The following is a 22,473-nucleotide window of genomic DNA, read 5'->3' on the forward strand; positions in this document are numbered from 1 at the left end:
GCAGGGTGCAGAGATCAGTGAACTTTAGATCAACACCAGTAGATGTGATGTTGAGAGTCTCGATAAAATGCTCATAGGAATTTGGTAAACTCCGAAGAGTGATTACCACAATATCCTCTTCCTCCATCTTGCGACCGATGGCAAGTAACTGATCACGGATTTCCTGAATCCGATTCAGGTGTGCCTGGAGCGAGGTGCGCTCATCCATGACAATAGAAAACAGAGTGTTTTTCAGAAAGAAGGCTCTGCTCTTGTCGGAAGTCTCATGAAGACCTTTTAGATGTGTCCAAATTTTGGCCGCTGTCTTGCTTGATGGAATCTGAGAAAGCTGGTCATCAGCTACGGAGAGTTTGAGAAGCATTACTGCCTCTCGATTGTTCAGATCCCATGTATCTTGATCAGGACTCGGAGAAGTCGGACGCTGCTTAACACCCAGAACAAGTTGATCGGTGTTTCGATATTCGAAGATTGCGATGATGCGCTGCTTCCAGGTTCCATAATTGCGACCATTGAATTTGTAATTATGCTCGAGTAGAATATTTGTCAGAGATGCCATGGCACGTTTTTCAATGAAAAACTGTGAAAATTTGTGAAGGCACGTTCTTCGAGGCAAAAATACGGAAGACCCAGAAGAATTAGAGAATGACCCAAAAGAGAGCTCGAAAAATCCAGAAGGAATCTATTGTCGTTTTCTGAATCCGCTGGCTCGAAAAATGAGGCACAAAAATCGAGGCACCCAGAAAAAATGGACGACAACCCAGTTGAGCTCTCGAAAAACCCACCAAGAATTTGCAAACAATTTTTTTTTTTTTTGATCCCAAAAATTAGGGTTTCGAAAAAAAACGGCCCTAGCTGAAAAAAGCTTGAAAAAACTTCAAATTTCTTGATGAAAAATGGTCGAATCTGCTTCCCAGAGCACGATGACAGACTGAGACGGCTAAGAGCATGAAGATTTGATATAGAAACATGCAGATTTTCACCCCAAAAACGCGAGTCTCCAAAAAATGGCCACGATTTCCATGCGATTTGCAGACCCGTAATTCGGGAATTTCTCCAAGCAGAAAAACCCTAGGTGGGTTTTGGAGAAATTAGCTGAAATAATTTTGGAAAAATTTAAACAAATAATTTCAAGAAGAAATTATAAATTTTTCCGAAAAAATTTAAGTATTTAGCTCTGATACCATATTACGAGGTAATTGGTAAATACTTGCTTATTAATAACAGAGACCGAAAGGTCAATTTATACAAAAGGAAGAGACGATGTTTCCTTAGGAAACGATCGTAAAGAATAGAAACATTCTATTCCAGAGAAAGCAAAAAACAAAAGCAAACTAAAGCTAAAGATATTTACAAGATAACCATTAACTAATAATAGACGTCTTATCTATTATTGTAATAACATTGTGGAACCTTAAATGCACATACATGCTCATGGGTCTAATCAAAATGCATTATGAAGCTGGATTTACCAATTATCATAGGGTTAATAATAACAATAATATGGATATGCTGTACATACAGGGGTGACATTGACTCAACATGAATAGTCAAGGTCACCGTCTTTTTGTGCCACTACTGGTGATATAGGTACATACTCATATCCTATAATCAAGAGGAATGTACTTGTTACCTATTCAGTAAACAAGCAAACATAGAGTGCAGATGCTCAATGTATAAGTAGTTGAACCACAAATAGACAAAAATCATGTGAAGGAGAACATGGCGCCGCATAGATCTCGTAAGCAAGCGACTATGACACCATTCCCACTTCATCCTAGCACCAACGAGCAATCCACACATAGCATTGTGCAGTACAACATAACAACATATAATCATATGATAAAGCATTTAAATGAAATCTTTTAATTATTCATTTTCATTCAGCTGAGCATATATTTACTAATGGTGAAAGACATATCCACAATGTAAAACCACACGAGAAATGAATCCAAGTCCAATTCCAAAGTAAACCATAGTCCAAGTCTGAATACAAAATAAACCAGGTATCATCATAAAGAATCTTATAACATCACTAGCATCATCAAGCAGATATGATAAAGTTGAATAGCAACATCATCTGACATCTAGCAGATATGATAGTAGTAATCAAAATAATGTATAGTCATCGATGCATCTCATCATGCAAATAATCAAACGATAAAACAAAGTATCTCGCAGATAAAATGACCATGGAATTGAATGAAAACATGGGAGGCACTTCAAAGGGCGTTGCCTAAAATTACAGCACAATCATCATAGGAACGATGTCTAGAACATTCTCATCAATGAATTGCTCATTCACTTTAAACTTAACATTACATTTCTGGGGTGATATGTAGCTCTTTTTGCTTAACCTGTACTAGTTGCATAGAGATCAGGGTGATCATGTACATCTGTTTCAGGATGCTCTACGAACAGGTAATAAAAGTCTGCATAATAACATGAATCATAGAGTGCTATTCTTTGCCTTTCTTGGATTTTGATAACATAGAGCTAATAGTTTCTTGTCTACTACTAAAGCATACCTCTTTTATTGAACAAGAAGAAATTTTCTTGTCTACAATCGAACTGCTCCTAAACCTTCTGCTTTCTGTCATACTAATCATTCTCTTCTTGATTTTGGGAAGAAATTTCAAGGATTTGTATTTGCAAACAGTAATAATTGTTGTGTTACATTACCTTTTTCTGTCCCTGTTGCTTCAACATCTTGTTGTTTGAGGATTGGTTAGTTTCCTTGTTCCTATCCATAATGCTATGGCTTGTGACATGCTTTATCATAGGTTGTGTGCTTGGATCTAGGGCTTGCATGCTCATGTTGCTAAAAAGATTTCTAAGCTACTTTAGATCAACTTTGCAGTTATGAGTATCCGATACTGTTTGGGTGGCTTTCCTTAATTTGATTGTATACTCTTGCATATTATCCCCCTTGCCAGTATCTATAAATTGATTGCACACTCTTCCTTGTCAAATAGGATAAAAGTAAGACTAAATTAGCTTCTTGAAATCAGGCACACTCCTACGAGTGGACTAAATTAGCTTCTTGAAATCAGGCCCATTCGTCTTCCTTGTCAAATAGGATAAAAGTAAGACTAAATTAGCTTCTTGAAATCAGGCACACTCCTACAAGTGGACTAAATTAGCTTCTGAAATCAGGCCCACTCCTACAAGTGGTAACTTGATTAAAGATAAATGAATTCATATCTTTCCCTCCAAATGAATTTGTCTCACTTTAAGCAAACCAAGAGATTCCTGCAAGTATGAAAGCAAATTGCTCAGCTATTTTGCATTAACCTTTCCATCTTGGGGCATAGTCTTGGCATGGTTTGTGTCTACCATCAATCTTGGTCTTGTAACTACATACCTTTGCTTCCTTTTTCTTGAGCACCTTTGCTTTGTTTTGCTTGAGGGGAATCGGTTCTTCATACCTCATGAAACTTGAGAAATAATTCGTTAAACCAATAATTATGATAACAAAAATTAGGGCAAAATTTGGGATGTAACATACCCTCCCTCTTATATTTTTCATTGTCCTCGATGAACATAACAACAAAACTTTAAACTATACTTAATCAGTTTATATAGGAAGAAAAGAAATGTTTAGTTTCCAGTTCCAAAGAAAAGATGAGGGTATTTTTGGGAAATTTCATGATAATCCTCCCAAGTGGCATTATCCTTTGCATACTGGTGCCACTGGACCTTGCATTAAGTCACCTCCCGATTTCGTAAGTGTAGCTTATGCACCTCGAGTATTCTGAGTGGTCCCACCTCTACCACCCCTGGTTCTTGCACTTGTAATAATTTCCAATCAATTATATGATCATGATGGGTAATGTACTTTTTAAGATACAACACATGGAAGACGTCATGCATCTTGGCAAGGGCTGGTGGTAAAGCAATTTTGTAAACTACTAGGTTCACAACTTCCAGTATTTCAAGGGGTCCCACATACCTCGGGGCTAACTTGGCGTTCTTACCAAACTTGATGGTACTCTTCTGAGGTTTAACTCTTAGTAATACCTTTTCTCCTACTGAGAATTCTCTAGGTGTTCTTGCATCTGCATAACTTTTCTGTCTATCATTAGCTTCCCTAAATCTTTGATGAATCTGGAATATCTGTTCTTCCGTTTCCATAAGCATTTCGGGTCCAACAATGATTTTGTCTTCCAACTGATTCCAACTCATAGGAGTTCTACATTTACAGCCATACAAGGCCTCAAAGGGAGCCATTTTAATGGTGCACTGATAGGAATTGTTATATGCAAATTCTACTAAGGGTAAGTATGTTTCCCATTGTTATTGTCAGTCCATACAATATACTCTCAGAAGATCTTCTAATAGTTGATTCACTCTTTTTGTTTGACCATCTATCTCAGGATGATAGGTTGAATTGATGTTTAATTTAGTGCCTAGTGCTGGAAACAAAGTCTACCAAAATCTGGAAGTTATCCTAGCATCCCTATCTGAAATAATCTTCTCTGGAATTCCATGCAATCTAAAGATTTCTTTTAATGAATTTATGAGCAATCTCTGGTGCTCCATCTGTTAAGTTCTCGAGTATAAAATGAGCAACCTTTGTCAATTTATCAACTATGATCAAAATGGTATTGTGCTGATTCCGTGTCATAGGTAATCCTTGTACAATGTCCATGGAAATTATTTGCCATTTCCATTCGGGTACCTCATTAGGGTGCAAAAGACCTACTGGGTATCGATGTTCTGCCTTTACTCTCTGGCATTCTAAACAACCTGCGACAAATTTGTTATCTCCCTTTTCATCCCTTTCCAAAAATATAGGGGTTTTATATCAGATAGCATTTTTGTTACTCCTAGGTGTCCTGAATATGGGGCTGAATGAAATTCTCCCAAATTAGTCTTTGGAGTTCAGGGTTGTTAGGTGCATAGATCCTGCCGTGATATCTTAATACTCCACCCTCATCTAAACTAAACTCTGAATACTTAGAATCCTGGGGGTCTGTGATAAGAGCTAGGCTGATTTCTGTATAAAACTCATCATGTTCCAAGTATTGTAAAATTTGGTCTTTTAATCTGAAGTTTATAGTAACCATTGCAGAGATATGCTTTCTCCTGCTTAGAGCATCTGCCACTTAGTTTTCCTTGCCTTTAATATAACTTATGTCAAACTTGTAGTTTGCTAAAAATTTCAGACACCTTCTTTGTCTAGCATTTGGATTTGGTTGGGTGAAGATATATTTCAAACCGTGATGATCGGATCTAAGTTCAAAAGGTTTTCCGATTAAGTAATGTCGCCACATTTGCAAGGCATACACAATAGCTGCTAATTCAAGATCACGGGGTACGTAATTCTGTTCATAGTTTTGCAGTTTCCTAGATTCTTAAGCAATAACTTGTTCATCCTGCATTAACACACTTCCTAATCCTTCTTCGGATGCATCTGGTATAACTACGAACTGCTTTTGTGGATCAAGTACCTTTAATATGGGTGCTATAGTTAGTTTTCCTTTCAAATACTCAATGGCTGATTGACATTTCTCTGTTCAGATGAATTTTTTTCCTTTGAAGCGATGTGATCGGATAAGCTATCCTTGAGAAATTTTTGACAAATTTTCTATAAAATCCTACTAATCCCATAAAGCTTCTAACTTTTTACACGTTTCTAGGTATAGGCCATTCCTTAATTGCTTTTATTTTTGATGGATCTACGGCTATGCCCTGAGTTGATATAATGTGCCCTAAATATTGAATAATTTTCCATACAGTTTATGTTCTCTTAATCTTTGCAAAACTATTTCTAAATGCTTTTGATGTTCTTCCTCGATCTTAGAATAGATTAGAATATCATCTATAAAGACCAACACAAACTTATCCAGACAGTCTTGAAATATGCTGTTCATTAAGTTCATAAAAGCTACTGGGGCATTGGTTAATCCGAATGACAGTATTGTAAATTCGTAATGTCCATACCTAGTTTTGAATGCAATTTTGTGTATATCTTCGTCTTTTATACAAAGCTGGTGGTAACTTGACCTCAAATCAATTTTCGAAAATACTGTCGTGCCCTTCATTTGATCAAACTTCAAAGAGATCATCTATTCTAGAAAGTGGGTACTGGTTTTTGATGGTAACTTTATTGAGCATTCTGTAATCTATGCATAATCTCATGGTTTCATCCTTCTTCCTAACAAACAAAACTGGGGCTCCCTATGGTGAGACACTAGGTCAGATCAGTTTCTTATCTAACATGTCCTGCAGTTGGATTTGTAGCTCCATTAATTCTGTGGTAGTATACTATATGGTGCTCGAGATATGGGTTCTGCTCTCGGTATCAAATCTATGGTGAAATCAAAGGCTTAGGAAGGGGGTAACCCAGGGAGTTCTTCAGGTAACACATCTTGATAATTCTTTAGATAGGGGTATTTTTGCTCGAAAGATTCCTTTAACTTCTCTTTGATTTCCCCATCCTCATAGATATAGTCATCTCCATAGGTGGTGTTTTTAGATTCTCTCATGTCCTCAACCCTAACTGCAAAGATCTCATAGCCCTTCCTTCCATATTTCTTAAGTTGCATGGTAGATATCTATTTCGCTTTAATTTCATGTTTAATCCCTATGATGCTTGTTGGCCTACCTCGATCATCCAAACAATTTACGGTTTTGGCAAGAGAATCCACCTTGGCCTTATGCTCACTGAGCCAACTGATGCCAATGATAATGTCGTAAGACTCAAGAGGTGCTACATATAAGTTCAATTTTGTTGAAAAATTTGGAAAGTCAACCTGAGCTTCAAACATGCATTGCTCTACCTTAACCCTTGACTGGTTTGCATAATCGATTGTCCTTGGTTTGGCCATAAAGCTAGAGCTTTTTGGAAACCTACTTAACAGTCTAGGTGATATAAAACATTCAAAAGCTCTAGTATCAATTAAAATGGAGATAGGGTTTCTATAGATCTTACCCAGAGTTTCAATAGGGCCTATCTGTTGTTCTGCTGCATGAATCCTCTGCTGAAAAACTTGCTGTTGTTGTAGAAGAGGTGGTCGTTGTGGCTGATTGATGTTAGGTTTGTTGCGGCATTTAATAACGTAATGATCTCCTCCACAAGTGAAGCATCCATGAAGTGGTCCCTTCCTCTCATTATTCTTATTATTCTTATTTACATTGAAATTACTTTTAACATCCTTAACCCCATTTCCCTTTGACTCTGGTTTGCTGTACTTGAAGTTCTTAAATTGTCTTTTCTGAGGTTCAAAATCAGTACCCTCTAAATTCTAGGTTGTTTTCCGTTTATTGTCTCGGATGGAATCATCCTTCTTGATTTTGTGCTCTTGCCGAACAACCTTCTCTAGAGCTTCCTCCATGGTTCGAGGAGTGAGAACATCAACTGCTCCACCAATTCTGTTGTTCAAACCCATAATGAAATTCCTCACTTTTAGATTGGTATCCTATTGATACGCTGGTACACACTTTAACAGTTGGGTGAATTTCTCTAAGTACTTATTTACTAACATATCTCCTTGCTTCAAGTTTTGGAAGTCTAAAAGTTTCTGATCATAAAAGGTTTGGGGCAGCCAACAGTTCCTAAAAATGGTCACAAACTTTTCCCAAGTGATATCAGTGGTTTTAATGTTCTGCTCAACTTTGGCGTTTCCCCACCAGGTTGCAGCTTCTTCGGTAAAATGATATATTCCTCAAACCGCTTTTGAGGTTTCAGAGAAGTTTCTAATTTCAAAATATTGTTTCATTTCAGTTAACCAAGCTTCTGCTTCCTCCCCAGACTCCGAATTGGAAAACTTGGGTGGTTTGATTTTCTTCATATTCGCTGATAGATCAGCCACTATTTTTTGTTTCTTTTATTTTTTTGATTGTTTGGGTGAGGAGGTTTTCTTGTTATGCCCAAAGACTTCTGTCTCTGCTCTAGGAGGAGGTGATGATTGAGTTTCCTTGCGATTCTACCCCATTTGGGTTGCTATTTCATTCATTCTTCTTTCCATGTTTTCCAACTTCAGTTGCGTTTCTTGCAAGATCTGAAGTAACAAGTCATTAGAAGATTGAGCGTTTTCACGAATTATGCGTTGATTTGCAACATCCTTGTTGCTGTTCATTTTATTTGTTTATTGGTTTCACTTGTTAATTTTACAAATTTGTGCAACTTATTGAATTCATACATGTTTAGGAATTTTCACAGAATAAAGAGCTTGCATGAAACGCATGAAGTAAATTTTTAAATTAACTTAATACTTTGTTGCTACACTTAGAGCAACCTTATTTACAAAAATTTCCTCTATTAAGGATGTTTACATCAAAATATTTAATCTTGCTTTACAACACTTAATTTTGGCTTAGATTGGTACATATCCCTCACCATCCAGGATCTGTGGAATTGTAAAAGAGAGTTGCTCTTTCGAGCGTTCCAGTTTTGAATCAACTTGTTCCTATATGCTGCTTTATTAGTAGGAGTCCGTTTGACTCTTTCTTTCTTCATCCGTTGTAATGCGTGGTTCAAAGTTTTGTTGTCTTGGGGCATGGAGCAACAGGTGTAGTTGTATTTCGGCATGTTTTTAATTAAATAAGAAAAAATGGGATGTCAAGCCTTCGTGCGGGGTGTTTTATGTACTTGCATCCTTTGCAATCAGTCTAGAACTTTCAAGTTTACATAGAAGGTAGTGTGTCCTAGGTTTAGTGTCGAACTAGGCTCTGATACCATATGTAACAAATGAATTTTCATAACCAATTCAAAGATATCTTAAGATCTATACCTTCTAACTATTACAAAGTAATTGATTCCATTTCACATGACAAAGACTTCTTTTAATAGTAACATGAAATAATTGTATTAATATTCAATTAAACGACTATTACTAATCCAACTGTATTTTTATGTTCAGCTGATATAATGAGAAACATATTTATTGTAAACAATTTAACCATTCCTAATTGATAACGTATTCAACTGAAACAAATAAAGCAACGACTATCTTCCTTAACTGAAATCATGCTTAATAGAAAGTATACATATTCTTACTCAATTTTAGATGGCAGTTAACTACCCTAATTGAAATAAAAAGACTATCTAATATTCATGCTAAATGATTAACAAGTAAAAGAGTGGAAAACATACAATAATAACGGAGGATCCTTTATCTGGTTATGCAAGCTTTGGCATTGGTGAGAGGAGAAACATTGACATATGCTTAACCTCCCAACCTTGGACCATACTTATCCCTACACATCCTAACATATTAGAATGACTCTCCCTACTTCGAGATCAGGCTTGGGATGTTCTTCGGTCCAACAATTCGAGTTACTGGGTGTTTTCGAGTGCCCAATCAATTATACCTATATAACTGACCTCTATGGACATCAAGTGATCATAGAATGACACATATGCTTATAAACTACCTTGGCCAAGGATTTCCGTTTGGGTTCAACGACCCAATCACCACCACCCGACTTGACAACAGATTCCATTACAAGGACAGCATGAGCTATTAAGTGTTTCATTACATAGTTATTCATATCTAATTTCATTTTTGGTTCTTGCAGGTTAACTCCACCTCTTCACCATTTCAATGGCTTCTTTGCCGGTGAATCTTGGTGCTTGAAAGATTATGATGATTCTGTTTTATTTACACCTCTTCACCATTTTAATGGCTTCATCGCTGGTGAATCCTAGGTGTTAGAGTATTTAAGAGTACTCTGATCTTTGTTTCGGAAATTATGATATCATGGTTATTGATGTTGGTTCATATAATCATTTAAGTTTCTACATCTACCATTCGATTTCATAAAAGATGTTTATTTTCAGAGATATTACCATGAAGATCTTCAATGGACTCTAAGTAATGCAAGAACTAACAGCAAGGTATTGTATATTAAACTCAGTCCTAGCTGCAGTCGGACTTCTTATAAAAAAAGGGAGAATTACAAAGGCATGTATTGTATTAACCTTTGTCCTAGCAAAGTGTGGCCGGCTGCAGCCGGACTTATACTTTAGAAAAGAAGGAATTAAGAAATACGAATGCATATGTATTCATGACTTGGGGTTGTGCTTGAGGTTGGTCTAGACGTGGCTCCTCCCGTCCTTGGCTGGAACTCTTATTGGCTATTTGTTTCGCTTGCTAGCTTTGAGACTTGATTTGTGGATTGCAACATTGGCGAATTAAGGGAAGAAGGGTATATTGCTGGTTGAGCAGACAGAATGAATGGCTCGGCTGGGAATGAATACTCATAGGCTTGAAATGATTAGCCACAATAAAAGTAAGATGTATCAGACAAGGAAGACGTATCAAACAAAGGAGAGAGTGATGCCGTATTGGTTGGTTCACGGCTTCTTTTAAAAGCTAGCCATGGCTTCTCGGCTTTTGTCGGTTTTCAAGAAGTTCAATTGAATTCCCAAACATTAATTCGATTTGAAAAATGAAAAAAATGAAGAGGGAAAAGAAATTAAAAAAAAGGAGTTGAAGAGTTATAATTTCATTTTATTATTATTGTAATACATTCTTATATACGTTCACATAAGTATATCAATGAGGTGACATCATTAGGTTATGTTACTTTAATTTATTGGTGCCATTTCATTTTTATATTTATGCGTTTGTATGTAAGTATTTATTATAATGATATGATGAAAATTATTAAACAAATCTCTTGAGGTATGTATTATATTTTAATATAGTTTATTTTATGTTTTTCCTATATTGTTTTCTTAGTAGTTCATGTGGGTCCCATAATGTAACATGTGGACAAGTCATTGTATCCCTTCCAAGGAAGTCTAAGGTCATACCTGCTGATCCTAATAGTTGAACCAAACGAACATCCCATTCTGATAATCCTGTTTAGCAATGCTTCCCCTCTCTTCAATCTTCTCCTGCAATCACTCATGAAAATACTTTTTCCATAATAATAATTCCATAGCAATTCAAAATAAAACATATTAATTGTTAATTTAAATCAAACAACTGCTAATCAACAATTAGTACAACGTATATAAATAACTAACTCATTTCACATGATCATGAAAAGAAATAATTTGTTACCAACCATATCATCAACAGGTAGTACAACATATATAAATAACTAACTCATTTCACAGGATCATGAAAATAAATAATTCATTAAACCAACAATTATGATAAAAAAATTAGGGTAAAATTTGGGATGTAACAATCACTAATCATCAACAATGAAGAAGTCAGCCGCACAATCATCTATTATATCGCTCTTTTTCCGTCGTCTCTTATACTGAGGCAATCACTAGAAGATATATGGATGTCAATGAATGATATAGGAAATCTTTAGTGATATCTCCCATAATGGATATGTTTATTTAATTATGTATTATCATTGGGGCCAGATATGTGCGGGGGCTTGTCTTTGGTACACCCTCTTTCTTCGCATGATTGGCAGACTTGGCCTTTACCTTACTCCACGTGGAGAGCCTTGGCTCTTTCTAAACAACTATATTTATTAACATGGAGATTGTTGATGATTAATGCAAGTTTAATTAATTTCTTCTTACACTGTGATGCCTACGTGTCTTCCAATTTGTCCCACTAAGAATCCCTTATGCATGAGCTGGTCCGTGTGTAATGTTTCTTCTACGATCAAGGCAATGAAGGGGTTTCTATAACTTCCATACTATTCCTCTTGTGTGTCACATAGTTTAGTAATTTTATTTATATTGCTTGTTGACTTTTTCTTATCGTGAATGGCTGTATCAATTTGACTTGCTCGTTGTCTTTGCAGATATGTATGATTATGTAGCGTTGTCATCTTTTTCTCAATGTTGACCGTATTTGATGTTTGAAATATAGACAAATGAATTGGATCTTATATTGTTATTTCAGACTGTTGTATATATTTGACTCTTCTTTCCCTGTGTTCTATTATGATCAGCAATATCATATCCACCTTATCAATCAGTAAATAATTCTTCTTTATATTCTTATCACTTTGATACATTTGTAGCCTGGCTTTGATACCATGTTAGAAACTATACTGCCTGTTTGGTATGTGTTTTCCCAAAGCAGAAACCCCTTGTATTTATAGTGAAAATAGTCCATGAAGAGACATGTTTATTCGTTATTAGATAAATTACACACACACACACACACATATATCATAGGTTTATCCGACTGAAGCTACCAAGCATCAACCATTTGTAACCTATAAGACTGAACACAATCTCACATGGGCTATGATTGAATTTACTTATGTACATTCATTCATTCAAATGACAACTAAATGTGGAAATGAGCATATATAGCACACCTAAGAGTGAATGTACACGATTTACCGTACAAAATCCAGCTTATGAAAAACCTAGCAAGTGGTCTTTCCAATCCACACCACCGATGAATGCAATGGTGGTGTTAAATTTTGCAAAGAAGACAAACAATTCAAGGCCTAGTTTAGTATCACATATGATTGATCCTTTAGTCAAAATAGCAGAATAGAACTAGTTGCATGCAATTCAAGAGATGCACAAACAGCATAAAGGAAGCTTACTTCTCATAATGAGAAATGAGTGTTTGAGTATATAAATAGAAGTGGGGTGAATACACCCAATATTTGCACTGCCTGTTTGGTATGTGTTTTCCAAAAGCAGAAACCCCTTGTATTTATAGTGAAAATAGTCCATGAAGAGACATGTCTATTCGTTATTAGATAAATTACACACACACACACACACACACATATATATCATAGGTTTATCTGACTGAAGCTACCAAGCATCAACCATTTGTAACCTCTTAAGACTGAACACAATCTCACATGGGCTATGATTGATTTTACTTATGTACATTCATTCATTCAAATGACAACTAAATGTGGAAATGAGCATATATAGCACACCTAAGAGTGAATGTACACGATTTACCGTACAAAATCCAGCTTATGAAAAACCTAGCAAGTGGTCTCTCCAATCCACACCACCAATGAATGCAATGGTGGTGTTAAATTTTGCAAAGAAGACAAACAATTCAAGGCCTAGTTTAGTATCACATATGATTGATCCTTTAGTCAAAATAGCAGAATAGAACTAGTTGCATGCAATACAAGAGATGCACAAACAGCATAAAGGAAGCTTACTTCTCATAATGAGAAATGAGTGATTGAGTATATAAATAGAAGTGGGGTGAATGCACCCAATAGTAGTAACTCCCAACTACCAAAAATAAGCAGGAGGTACAGTTATGAGGAAGATGCCAAACAAACATTTACTTTCTTAAAGATAAATAACTGGTTAAGACAGGCGACATATGAATCGACGAGAACAACCTACTCCAATTACTAACAATAAGTGGGAGTAGTACACAACTCTTATTTGATGCCATCTACCCTCATAAATGACATTTATAAATATATGTATTGGAAAAGGAAATATACCTGAAAGGCTGAATATAATGGTAAAAAATAATTCCTACACTAGCAAGAGGTTTGCAAATCTACAAAATACAATTGATAATGTATATTCATTATTTTGCAATCTGCAATCTTTGTTATCTACTATCTGACTTCCCATGCTCTGCCATTGTGATCTGAAACTTCAGGTGATTCTGTAGCTCCCCTCCAAGACTTAAACTAAAATATTTTGAGAGATTTACTTAAAAACTTCCGAAGGACATAGCATCCCAGTAACAGAAAATCACTTGGTCTATCCTCCAAGGACTCCAAGGATGAGTGATTGTTCTCAGAACCTCAGGTTTTGTTTTCTTCAATAGTGTCTTGGTAATGAACAGAACCACTTTTAGTCTATGGGTGATGACTCTGGTCCATCAGGATCTTCTTTGTATCTGTGACTGGCTGTTTCTGGGATGGGTAATGGTCATGTGCTCTTCAAGATGGATTTGGTTTGGCACTACCTTGTCCCTGTAATTTGTATTTTACAAAATGTAACCTTCAAAAAGCCTTTTTTAGACTCCTTACCTTTTCCCTAATTTTTTTCAATCCTCCACAAGTTTTGGACTTAAGTTTCTTCTTTAATACTTAAAAATCTAGAAGTCAAAATTCATTAAGAATGATGCTTGTAGGGTCATACAGACTTCCGAATCTTTGGAATACAGATATAAAACATGAAGATTTTTTACGGTACAAGTCTTATTTGGATCAACTAGTAAAAATAATTGCGTTTGGAGCATGGATTGGTTCATAAGTAGCAAAGTAGAAGGCACCCATGCATTGTTTTGAAAGAACATTTCAACTAAGAAGTTTGGGCATTGTTTCATCACAATTTTTGAAGCTTGATTGAGGGAATCAAAGTTCCACATAATCTTTCTGTTTATATGAATTGCATTTGTATTTTATACAAACAAAATCTTGTTTCAATACCATTCTTGATACTCTACTAAGGGTATCAAAGGTCTGTGTTCATTCAAGCATGGCAATTATTTTTACAATATATCTTACTAAAGTGTGCGTAAAACCTTTAATGAAACATTTTGCTTCATTTTGCATAAGGGAGATTGGCACAGTCATTTTATCTCTCTGAACTTACTGAGAGCAATGTAATTGTTTTACTTGTTTTGTCACTATTCTTGAAACTTTTTAAGGGAATCAAACATCCACATAATATTTTTGTTCATTTTATTCAAATTGGCTTTAGACAACCAAAGTCTTGCTTCATTACCTTTTTTGAAGCTTTACAGAGAGTATCAAAGGTACACATAATCTTCCTGTTTATATGAACATAGCAATTACTTTTTAACTAAGTTACCGATGCTGATGCGGGTGCGGGATGCTAATCTGTGGATGCACGATTTTATTTTTGTTTTGGGATTTTGGATGCGTCCAAATATAAATATATTTTAAAAAATAAATAAATTCTGAAGCAACCTTTTTCTATTTAATAGATGACTGCAGTACTTATTAACAGAGCTAAACAGATATATAAATCTGCAATTAATTGTCTGACCTTAACGAGCAGCAAACTGTCAATTCTGTGTGCTTGATGACGACAATACCTTATCTAAGGTCAGACAATTAATTGCATATTTATCTCTGAGTTTAGCTCTATGAATCAGTATTGCAGTCATCTATGAAATAGATAAAGGTTGCTTCAGAATTCTTATACATAGCTATTTTGTTATGAATAATCTGCTATCAATCAAAAGAAACATTATTGATTTTGTTATACAGATGCACCCAGATGCTGTCTGGGTGCTCTCGGATGCATCCCGTGAGCATCCACAGGTGCTGGAAGATGTGCACATCGGTGCAGCACCCAAAAGCATCCGCGCATCCTTAAGCACCTGCACCAGCATCCGAGGAAATCCTGAACGCACCGGTATCTAAGCTTTTTAACACTGTATCTTACTATAAGTGGATGTGAAACCTTTAATGCACCACAGTGAAGTCATGGAAGCAGAGCAATTGTTTTAATTCCATTCTTCTAGAATTGTTGTGTACAAGTTTATACTTGGGAAATTTAAACTTGGAACACAGTGGTCATGGAAGCGCAATTGCATACTTCTGAGATTGTTGTGTTCATGATCATGAAATGATGATGAATTGTCTCCCTGAGAAAGGAAATTTGTTAGAAGCTGTATTGAAAGTGGGGCCTTGCTCCAGACGCTTTTGTTTGCAGCTCCACTTCTTATGTGGCAATGGCCTAACCCTCTCAGCTTCATGTCTCTTGATGACTCTCTGCATAAGGTAAGTTCATTGCTCGAGCATGCTAAGTTGCGATGACCTGTACTGATCTCAGTTTTAATTAGTGATTTGAGATTTCAAGACACATTTTAGATAGGTATCCAAGTGTAACACAGTTTTACTTTTTTCTTCTTTTGTTTCTTTTTTTCTGAAATTTATAACTTTAATTGTTCGAGTCCAAAAGTTAAAGCAGCAATGATGAAATTTCCTGTTTCTTAGCATGTGATCTCACACATCATTACAGAAATGCCTGCACAGAAACTTGATTAGTTTTAATTCTAATTCTAATCCAACTCCTGGTTAGGTGTAAGTAAGAGATGCTTAGTTTCAAGCCTATGCACTAGGAAAATTCAAATTATTATTCGTTTGTGAAGAAAATTGTTATATACAAATCTTTCTATCCAAATGGTAGTGTTTCTATCCAATCATAGGCACATTACACATCATGGAAAGTGATTGCATAATGATGAAGTGATTGGGTTGGGTTCATATTAGTTGTGGGTTCATCCATATATATATATATATATATATATATATATATATATATATATATATATATGTGCAGCAGCAAATAAATTCATACAGAAATGGAGGCAAAGAAGTTTTTCTTTTCATTCACAAATGCACAAATGGCATATGAAAGAACACTTGTGGTCTTTTTAGTGGTCACTTTTAGGGTTGGAGGGTCAAATAGACCTTAGTTGTCACTGCAGTGAGGCAGGGATCAGCACACTGTTGGCTGCTGTTGGTCACCGGGTCATGAAATTTTTAACCAGCCCAATACTTGGGACCTCCTTAAATGTCTTGGATGCTTTATTCCAAAGTAACAAGAATCGGAATCGGATCGGAATCGGCAAGGCCGAATCAAATCGTGAATCGGCCATGAATCGGAATCGAATCGGCCATGAATCGGAAAATTTAAAAAACCCTTGAAATTTAGTGAGTAACTTATTTCATAAACCCTTTATCGCTGATTTGATTCACCGATTCACAAAAAATCGTTTGGCTTGAATCGAATCGCTGAATCGCGTGAATCGCATGAATCGCCGTGATTCTTGGAACTATGCTTTATTCATATACACAATAGAGGTTGAATTGCTCTAATATGATCCTTTTGAAGGGTGCTAAATTACCCTTACAAGGAAAACATATACTAAGCATTCTTAGTATTATTATACTTGGAGAAGTTGGTGTGAAGTTCCTAGAGTTTTTTTTTCTCAACAAGTCAGAGTGTTTTTAATCGGGCTCTCATCAAAACAGGAACCATAGTCCAGGCATTCTCAGTCTCATGAGAGACTGAGCACCTCATACAGGAAGTGTCAGAGTGGATATTTTTATAAGCAAAGGGAATAATGGAGCTTATGATCTGGGTGCTGACAACAAAGTATCATATTTATATGATTAATTGTAGTGGGACCTTAAGGCAAAATACATTATGTTCAAGTTGGTTGTTACAGGAATCCTTGAGATACTGAGTTACTATTACTTCTATTTGGTCTATTGAGTTTGTCAATGAAATTTACATAAGAGTGTGAACAAGCCTCTCATGGGAAGGGCGAAAAGAGGAAATGTAAACTATCGCCCTCTTGCTGAAGTAACTCCAATCCGATTGAAACTGTGTTCTCATGGACACAGACTTAGGGCCCATGAGAAGTGGTTAGGTCAGGGAATTTTTTTCCATATACTAGTTTCTAGTTTGAAGAATGCTTTCTCTAGCTATTATTTCCCCATGAGGATCATCAATCAATAATTGCTTGACAGTGCTGATACTGTGAATGAATCTGTAGCTATTATTTTCCCAGGATGACCTTTTTTTGATGTGTTATTTATTTTTTAATTTCTTTTATTACAGCTATTCTTGGTGGTTTCCAAACTCACTGATGTCTATTTGGATCTTTTGGTAATCAATAATGCATATAATTTAAGGTAGTGCTTAGGTTAATGGAACCATAATGACAAAAGGGAAAGCATAAATTTATAAAATGGTACAAAACTTGCTTTGACAAAGTCCTATCTTATTGTTCTTTACTGAGATGTTTTAAAATCAATGAGTGGGATTGCTTGTATCCAGTGCAGTCTAATGTTGCCACTACCACCATGATTAAATTTTATTTATTCTTATAATTAACAACTCAACCTTGATTGTGTTTTCTTGGAATGATGTTTGCAGGTTTGGTATTGATTATGATGGGTTTGAACTACATGGTGTTGAAGAGCTAAGACAGAATCTGTCGACATTGCTTGATCTGCATTGTAGGACAGAGGGCACACATTCATTTTCATTCTCATGTCAGCTAGTGGCAGCCCAATCTCTATTTGAGCTTTTGGGAAACATGAAAATGCCTAGAGCAAATCCAATAGAAACTGCTCAAAGTATTGTTGGCAGGGAATCAATTCATTCATCTCACTTAAAGATTCTAAAGAAATGGTACTGTAATTTGAATGCAGAACAGCAGTCTATGCTGCCAGAATTTATGCGAGCAGATATAGTCCCTTAGAGAAATTGATTGCTTTCAAAGACTGTTTTGAAGATGTTTGTGTTTCCTCACGACATTTATCAAAACACATACAATAAAAGCCAACCATATCTTACAACCTTGTAATAAGTTTTGTAAAGTTTTGGGAATTCTATAGTTTCCCAGATAAAATTTTGTATTTAAACTTTTTGAGGTCTTTTTAATCCGGCATCAGATCATGTACAATACTTTGTCTTCATTCATTCCTGTAGCAGCAATGCTGCAGTGTCAAATAAGTCTCCTCAACTTCAAGGAATGCAAGGTACCTAATTTGTATATATATAGTTATATACTTGAGGTGGATATGTATATCGAAATGGTGGGATGCTTTTAAAACTGCACGTATAAGTTTGTTTTGCCATGGTAAATGTGGAATTTCTGTTTGACTTTCTTGTCCAGTATAATTTGACCCATCCCGGAAATGGGGACATCCTCTAAACTTTCTTAATTTTTAATGTAGTCATCTCCGCTGCCATCCCCTGCTCCGGGGAAAAATAATCTGTCCTGGAAACCTGTCCTTAGTTGTGGAAACCGAGGATAACATGGGGAAATACACCACAGTATCTGCTTTTTGTTCTCATGTTTAAGGTCATGGGAGATCACTGACAGCTATATTCTCTTATTCAAGCATAGGAGATAATCATTGACAGTTTTGTTTTCTTATTCAAGCATCAGGAGATAATCCTTTCCTTCCCAGAATCATGTCAAAGGTTATCTTTGGATATAGCTCATTTGGTTCCTCTTACCCAATTCCTATAAATTCCTGATATGGGACTGATTAGGGTGTTCCATTGATGCACCATACTTCAAGGCAAGACTTCCCTCCCAATATTTGCACTGCACAATTGTCCGGGACTTAGAGGTGCAACCTTTTCTAATGAAAATTTTTAATTGGGAATATACTTGAAATGAGCCTATGACTGGACCAGATGATAAAATTTGTAGCTGCAAATCTTGAATTACAAAGCATTGATGCCATTTTTATTATTTCTAATTAACTGATATTTATATCTTCATGGATATCTTAGATATTTTTGTTTTTGTTTTTCTAAACGATTGTTAATCCATGTATACAGAACAAATTAATTATGACCCCTTTTTAAACGAGTAAATATGCAACACAATCAATTTCAATAAATAAATATGAAAAAAAAAGGTAAAATATATTTTGGATGAAAGGAAAATATGAAAAAATATTAAATGATATAGAATATGTAAAAAGGTTCTTAAAAAAGATGGAAACCTAATCTTTTTTGGAATGCAAAGCAGTTGTTCGTGCATTTGTTTAAAATAAAAAATAAAATATTTTTATAAGGTATTATATTCTTTCAAACTACACGTGAAAATATAAATGTTATGAAGAATGATATAGATATGGTTGCTGGTTTGATATATACAGCACTAAACAATAATATAATACAAATTTTAAAAAATAATATAGTAAATACAATCTTCTCCTAGAGAATCTTGTGTTAATTGCAACTTTTACCAAGCTTTAATTGTGATTGTTTAAACAAAAATATAATACAATTAAAAAAAAAAAAAAAAAAAAGCCCTTGCACCTTTAAGGGGGGCAAGGGTTAAGTCGATAGTAATATATATATCAAATTATCATTTTCTAGTATATTTATGAATCTATCTCTTTCGAGCTAGGGTTGGTAATGCAAAATATAAATTAATGAATATATTACATTTGAGTTAATTATAGAAAAATAAATATTTCAAAATAAAAACACTTTCAAAATTTGGTAATGCAAACTATAAATTAATTTAAAGTATTTTTTAGTTATAAAATACATTCATGTTATACAAAATAATGAATTCCTACAAATTTACCGTTTATTAAAAAAATGAGTATGTTTAAATTTAAATAAATATTTTATGATTAGCTTTATTTCTTAAAAACACACATACACACGCACACGCACACACACACACACACACGTCATAATTTTGCAATTTAGAATTAGAATTTACAAAATATTAGTAGATCTCCGTATCCTTGTTTTATTTTTCTACCAATTTAAAATTCAAAACAAAGACAACATTATAGAGATTGTTAAATGTTTCCCTCTACAAAATATTAATTATTACACATTTTTATTACATTATATTATTTAATCTTTCTTATTTGCACATATAGACACCCTTCTCTTAGTTGTATGTGTATATCAATCTACATCTCTATATTTGTATATCTATATTTTCTCTTTCATATATCCATGTCTATCATAATATGTTTTTGATTAAGGAAAATAGGTTTCAATGGGGCCTTGAAACTCTTACACAACAAAAGTTAGACATAAAAAATAACGCTTAAAGTAATAGTTTAACTAAAAGCAACCAACTGGAACAATCCCCCACAAATAAAATAAAGAAACCCAAAAAAACTACGGGAGCAGGACAAAAAACTAGGAGCGACAAAAAAGCCAGGAAGGCAGTTTAGGTGATTTCTTTGAGTATTTCCATTGCACGAATTTCTAGTTTTGACATTCTTCTAGCCGCCTCCTTCATGTCAAACAGATCTTTGTCAAGTTCTTGGATATCCTTCTTCTTCGTATTGGATTTGGTTCTCTTCCTTGAACTATCCTCAGGAGACCTGTCCTTGGCACTATTGGGAGAAAGATCCTCCTCCTTGCTAGCCCTGCCTTCTTCCACTTTGTTAATGAGCACCTTTATGTTCTCATTAGCCTCTTTGAGAATGTTATAGCTTTGTTTAACAATATTATGCATTGAGCTCTCCATAGTTTGGACCTTGCTCTTCACTTCCTCCACTCTGTTATCCATGTTCTTTTCTTCCTCTATTTTCCTGTTCTTCAAGCTGTTGTTCTCCCTCTCCAAGCTGCTCACTCTATATTTGAACTCTTCGATTTCATGGGAAATCCATTTGGTGGTGCGAAAGTTGTCGACCGCGCTGTTGTTAGCATTGTTGAGGACATCGATTTGAGGATTTTCCTTAGTGGTGTCACTAAAAATCACAAGGGCTGGGTCAATCAACTCTTCCATTTGTATTTTGCCCTCTTTATTCTCCTTGACCAAAGTTCTGATCAGTTCTCTATTAATCCCCATTCTAGCAGAAATTGTGTTGAAATTCCTCCACACCAGATTCCTATCCTTGCCCGTAGCCATGCATTTGTATTGGCTAGTTCCAAATTCCTCATAGCCTTGCTCTTGCTCATCCCCTTCACTCTGATTAATGTCCCCCTTTGCCCTTTCCTTCCCCACTCCCTATTTGTCCTCCTTGGAATCAGTGACTTTCCCTCTTTTTCGGCCCTTGAAGGTCATGACATCCTCCTCATTGTTGGCTGACATTTTGATGGTAATGTTTCTCTTACCTCGCTTCCTCTCCATGCCCTCCCCTTCTCTGAGATAGGTCTCCTCCTCACCTTCAACACTCCCGCCCTTTGTGTCCATGCCTTTCGCCCTTTCATTATAGTTCCTATCCGAAGATATGTCAAAACCCTGTTTAGGTTCGATAAGTATATTTTTCTCCTTCCTCTCCGTTTTTATGATTCTTTTACTAGAAATGTGCTATGGGGAATCTTCCTCCTCCGAGTTCAAGTGCATTTCATGGTTGTCCTAAGTATCAAAAGGCATATAGTCCTCTCCTGACCCTTCGGAGTCCCCTCTGCCCTTCTTGCCCTCCTTCCTATTCTTAATTTGTTTCCCCATAGACCTAGCCTTAAAAAATTCATAGATTAATAGCAATAGCCCCTCATGGAAGGCAGGGTTGCTAGAATGCTTCTCCTTGTAATAATTAATATTTTCATTAATAGAAGAGTAAAGGAAGAAGGGAATAGATATCTTTGCCCCATACCTGAAATGGTTGAGAAACAGAAAATGGTGGGTGCAAAGGCGGTCAAATCTAGTGTCGAGGGAGATGTACTTAATAATAACTCGCAGCACAAACCTCCACAATGGCTTAATGGTGCTCGACAGATAGTAAGTACCCTTCTTCACCAACGACTTCTTTTCCTTTAAATCCTTGGTGAATTCTACCACTGCCTACCCCAAAATCTTTCTATCTCTGTAGAATTTCTTCCCCATAATGGGAATACCAGTCACCGTAGAGATAACATCCTCCGTCACTGTGAAATCCACCCTATCAATTTTAACAATTCCCTCATTCCAACTCTTTACCATGCTCCAAGTAACAGAGGGTTTTCATCCGTGGAGCTGTTCTATGATATTTGTGACTTCACCTTTTTCAGAATGCTCCACACCTTGGAGTGTCTGTGCCACTTTTGAGCTTTGTCCTCTAGTTCCCTTCTATGTCTTTCCCCCACCATGATTTCTTCCTCTATGCAAGCTTTATTTCTGGTATTGA

General features: G+C 35.7%; 1 protein-coding gene across 3 annotated transcripts in view; it reads left to right on the forward strand.

Annotated features, from left to right (window-relative positions):
• Positions 1 to 18,482, forward strand: part of LOC149557575 (uncharacterized) — a 98,180-nt gene extending 79,698 nt beyond the window's left edge. For 2 of the 3 annotated variants that reach the window (XM_089832211.1, XM_089832212.1), the window contains one exon: positions 17,801 to 18,482. In XM_089832211.1, coding sequence (XP_089688337.1) covers positions 17,801 to 18,128 — 328 coding nt within the window. In that variant the 3' untranslated portion in view covers positions 18,129 to 18,482. The remainder of the gene's footprint in view (positions 1 to 17,800) is intronic. The other variant, XR_016364897.1, reaches the window with a different exon arrangement.
• Positions 18,483 to 22,473: the final 3,991 nt, after the last annotated feature.

Source organism: Cupressus sempervirens, chromosome 5 (assembly GCF_028749045.1).
Source record: "Cupressus sempervirens isolate cs-2001-9-10 chromosome 5, ASM2874904v1, whole genome shotgun sequence".
Lineage (NCBI taxonomy): Eukaryota > Viridiplantae > Streptophyta > Pinopsida > Cupressales > Cupressaceae > Cupressus > Cupressus sempervirens.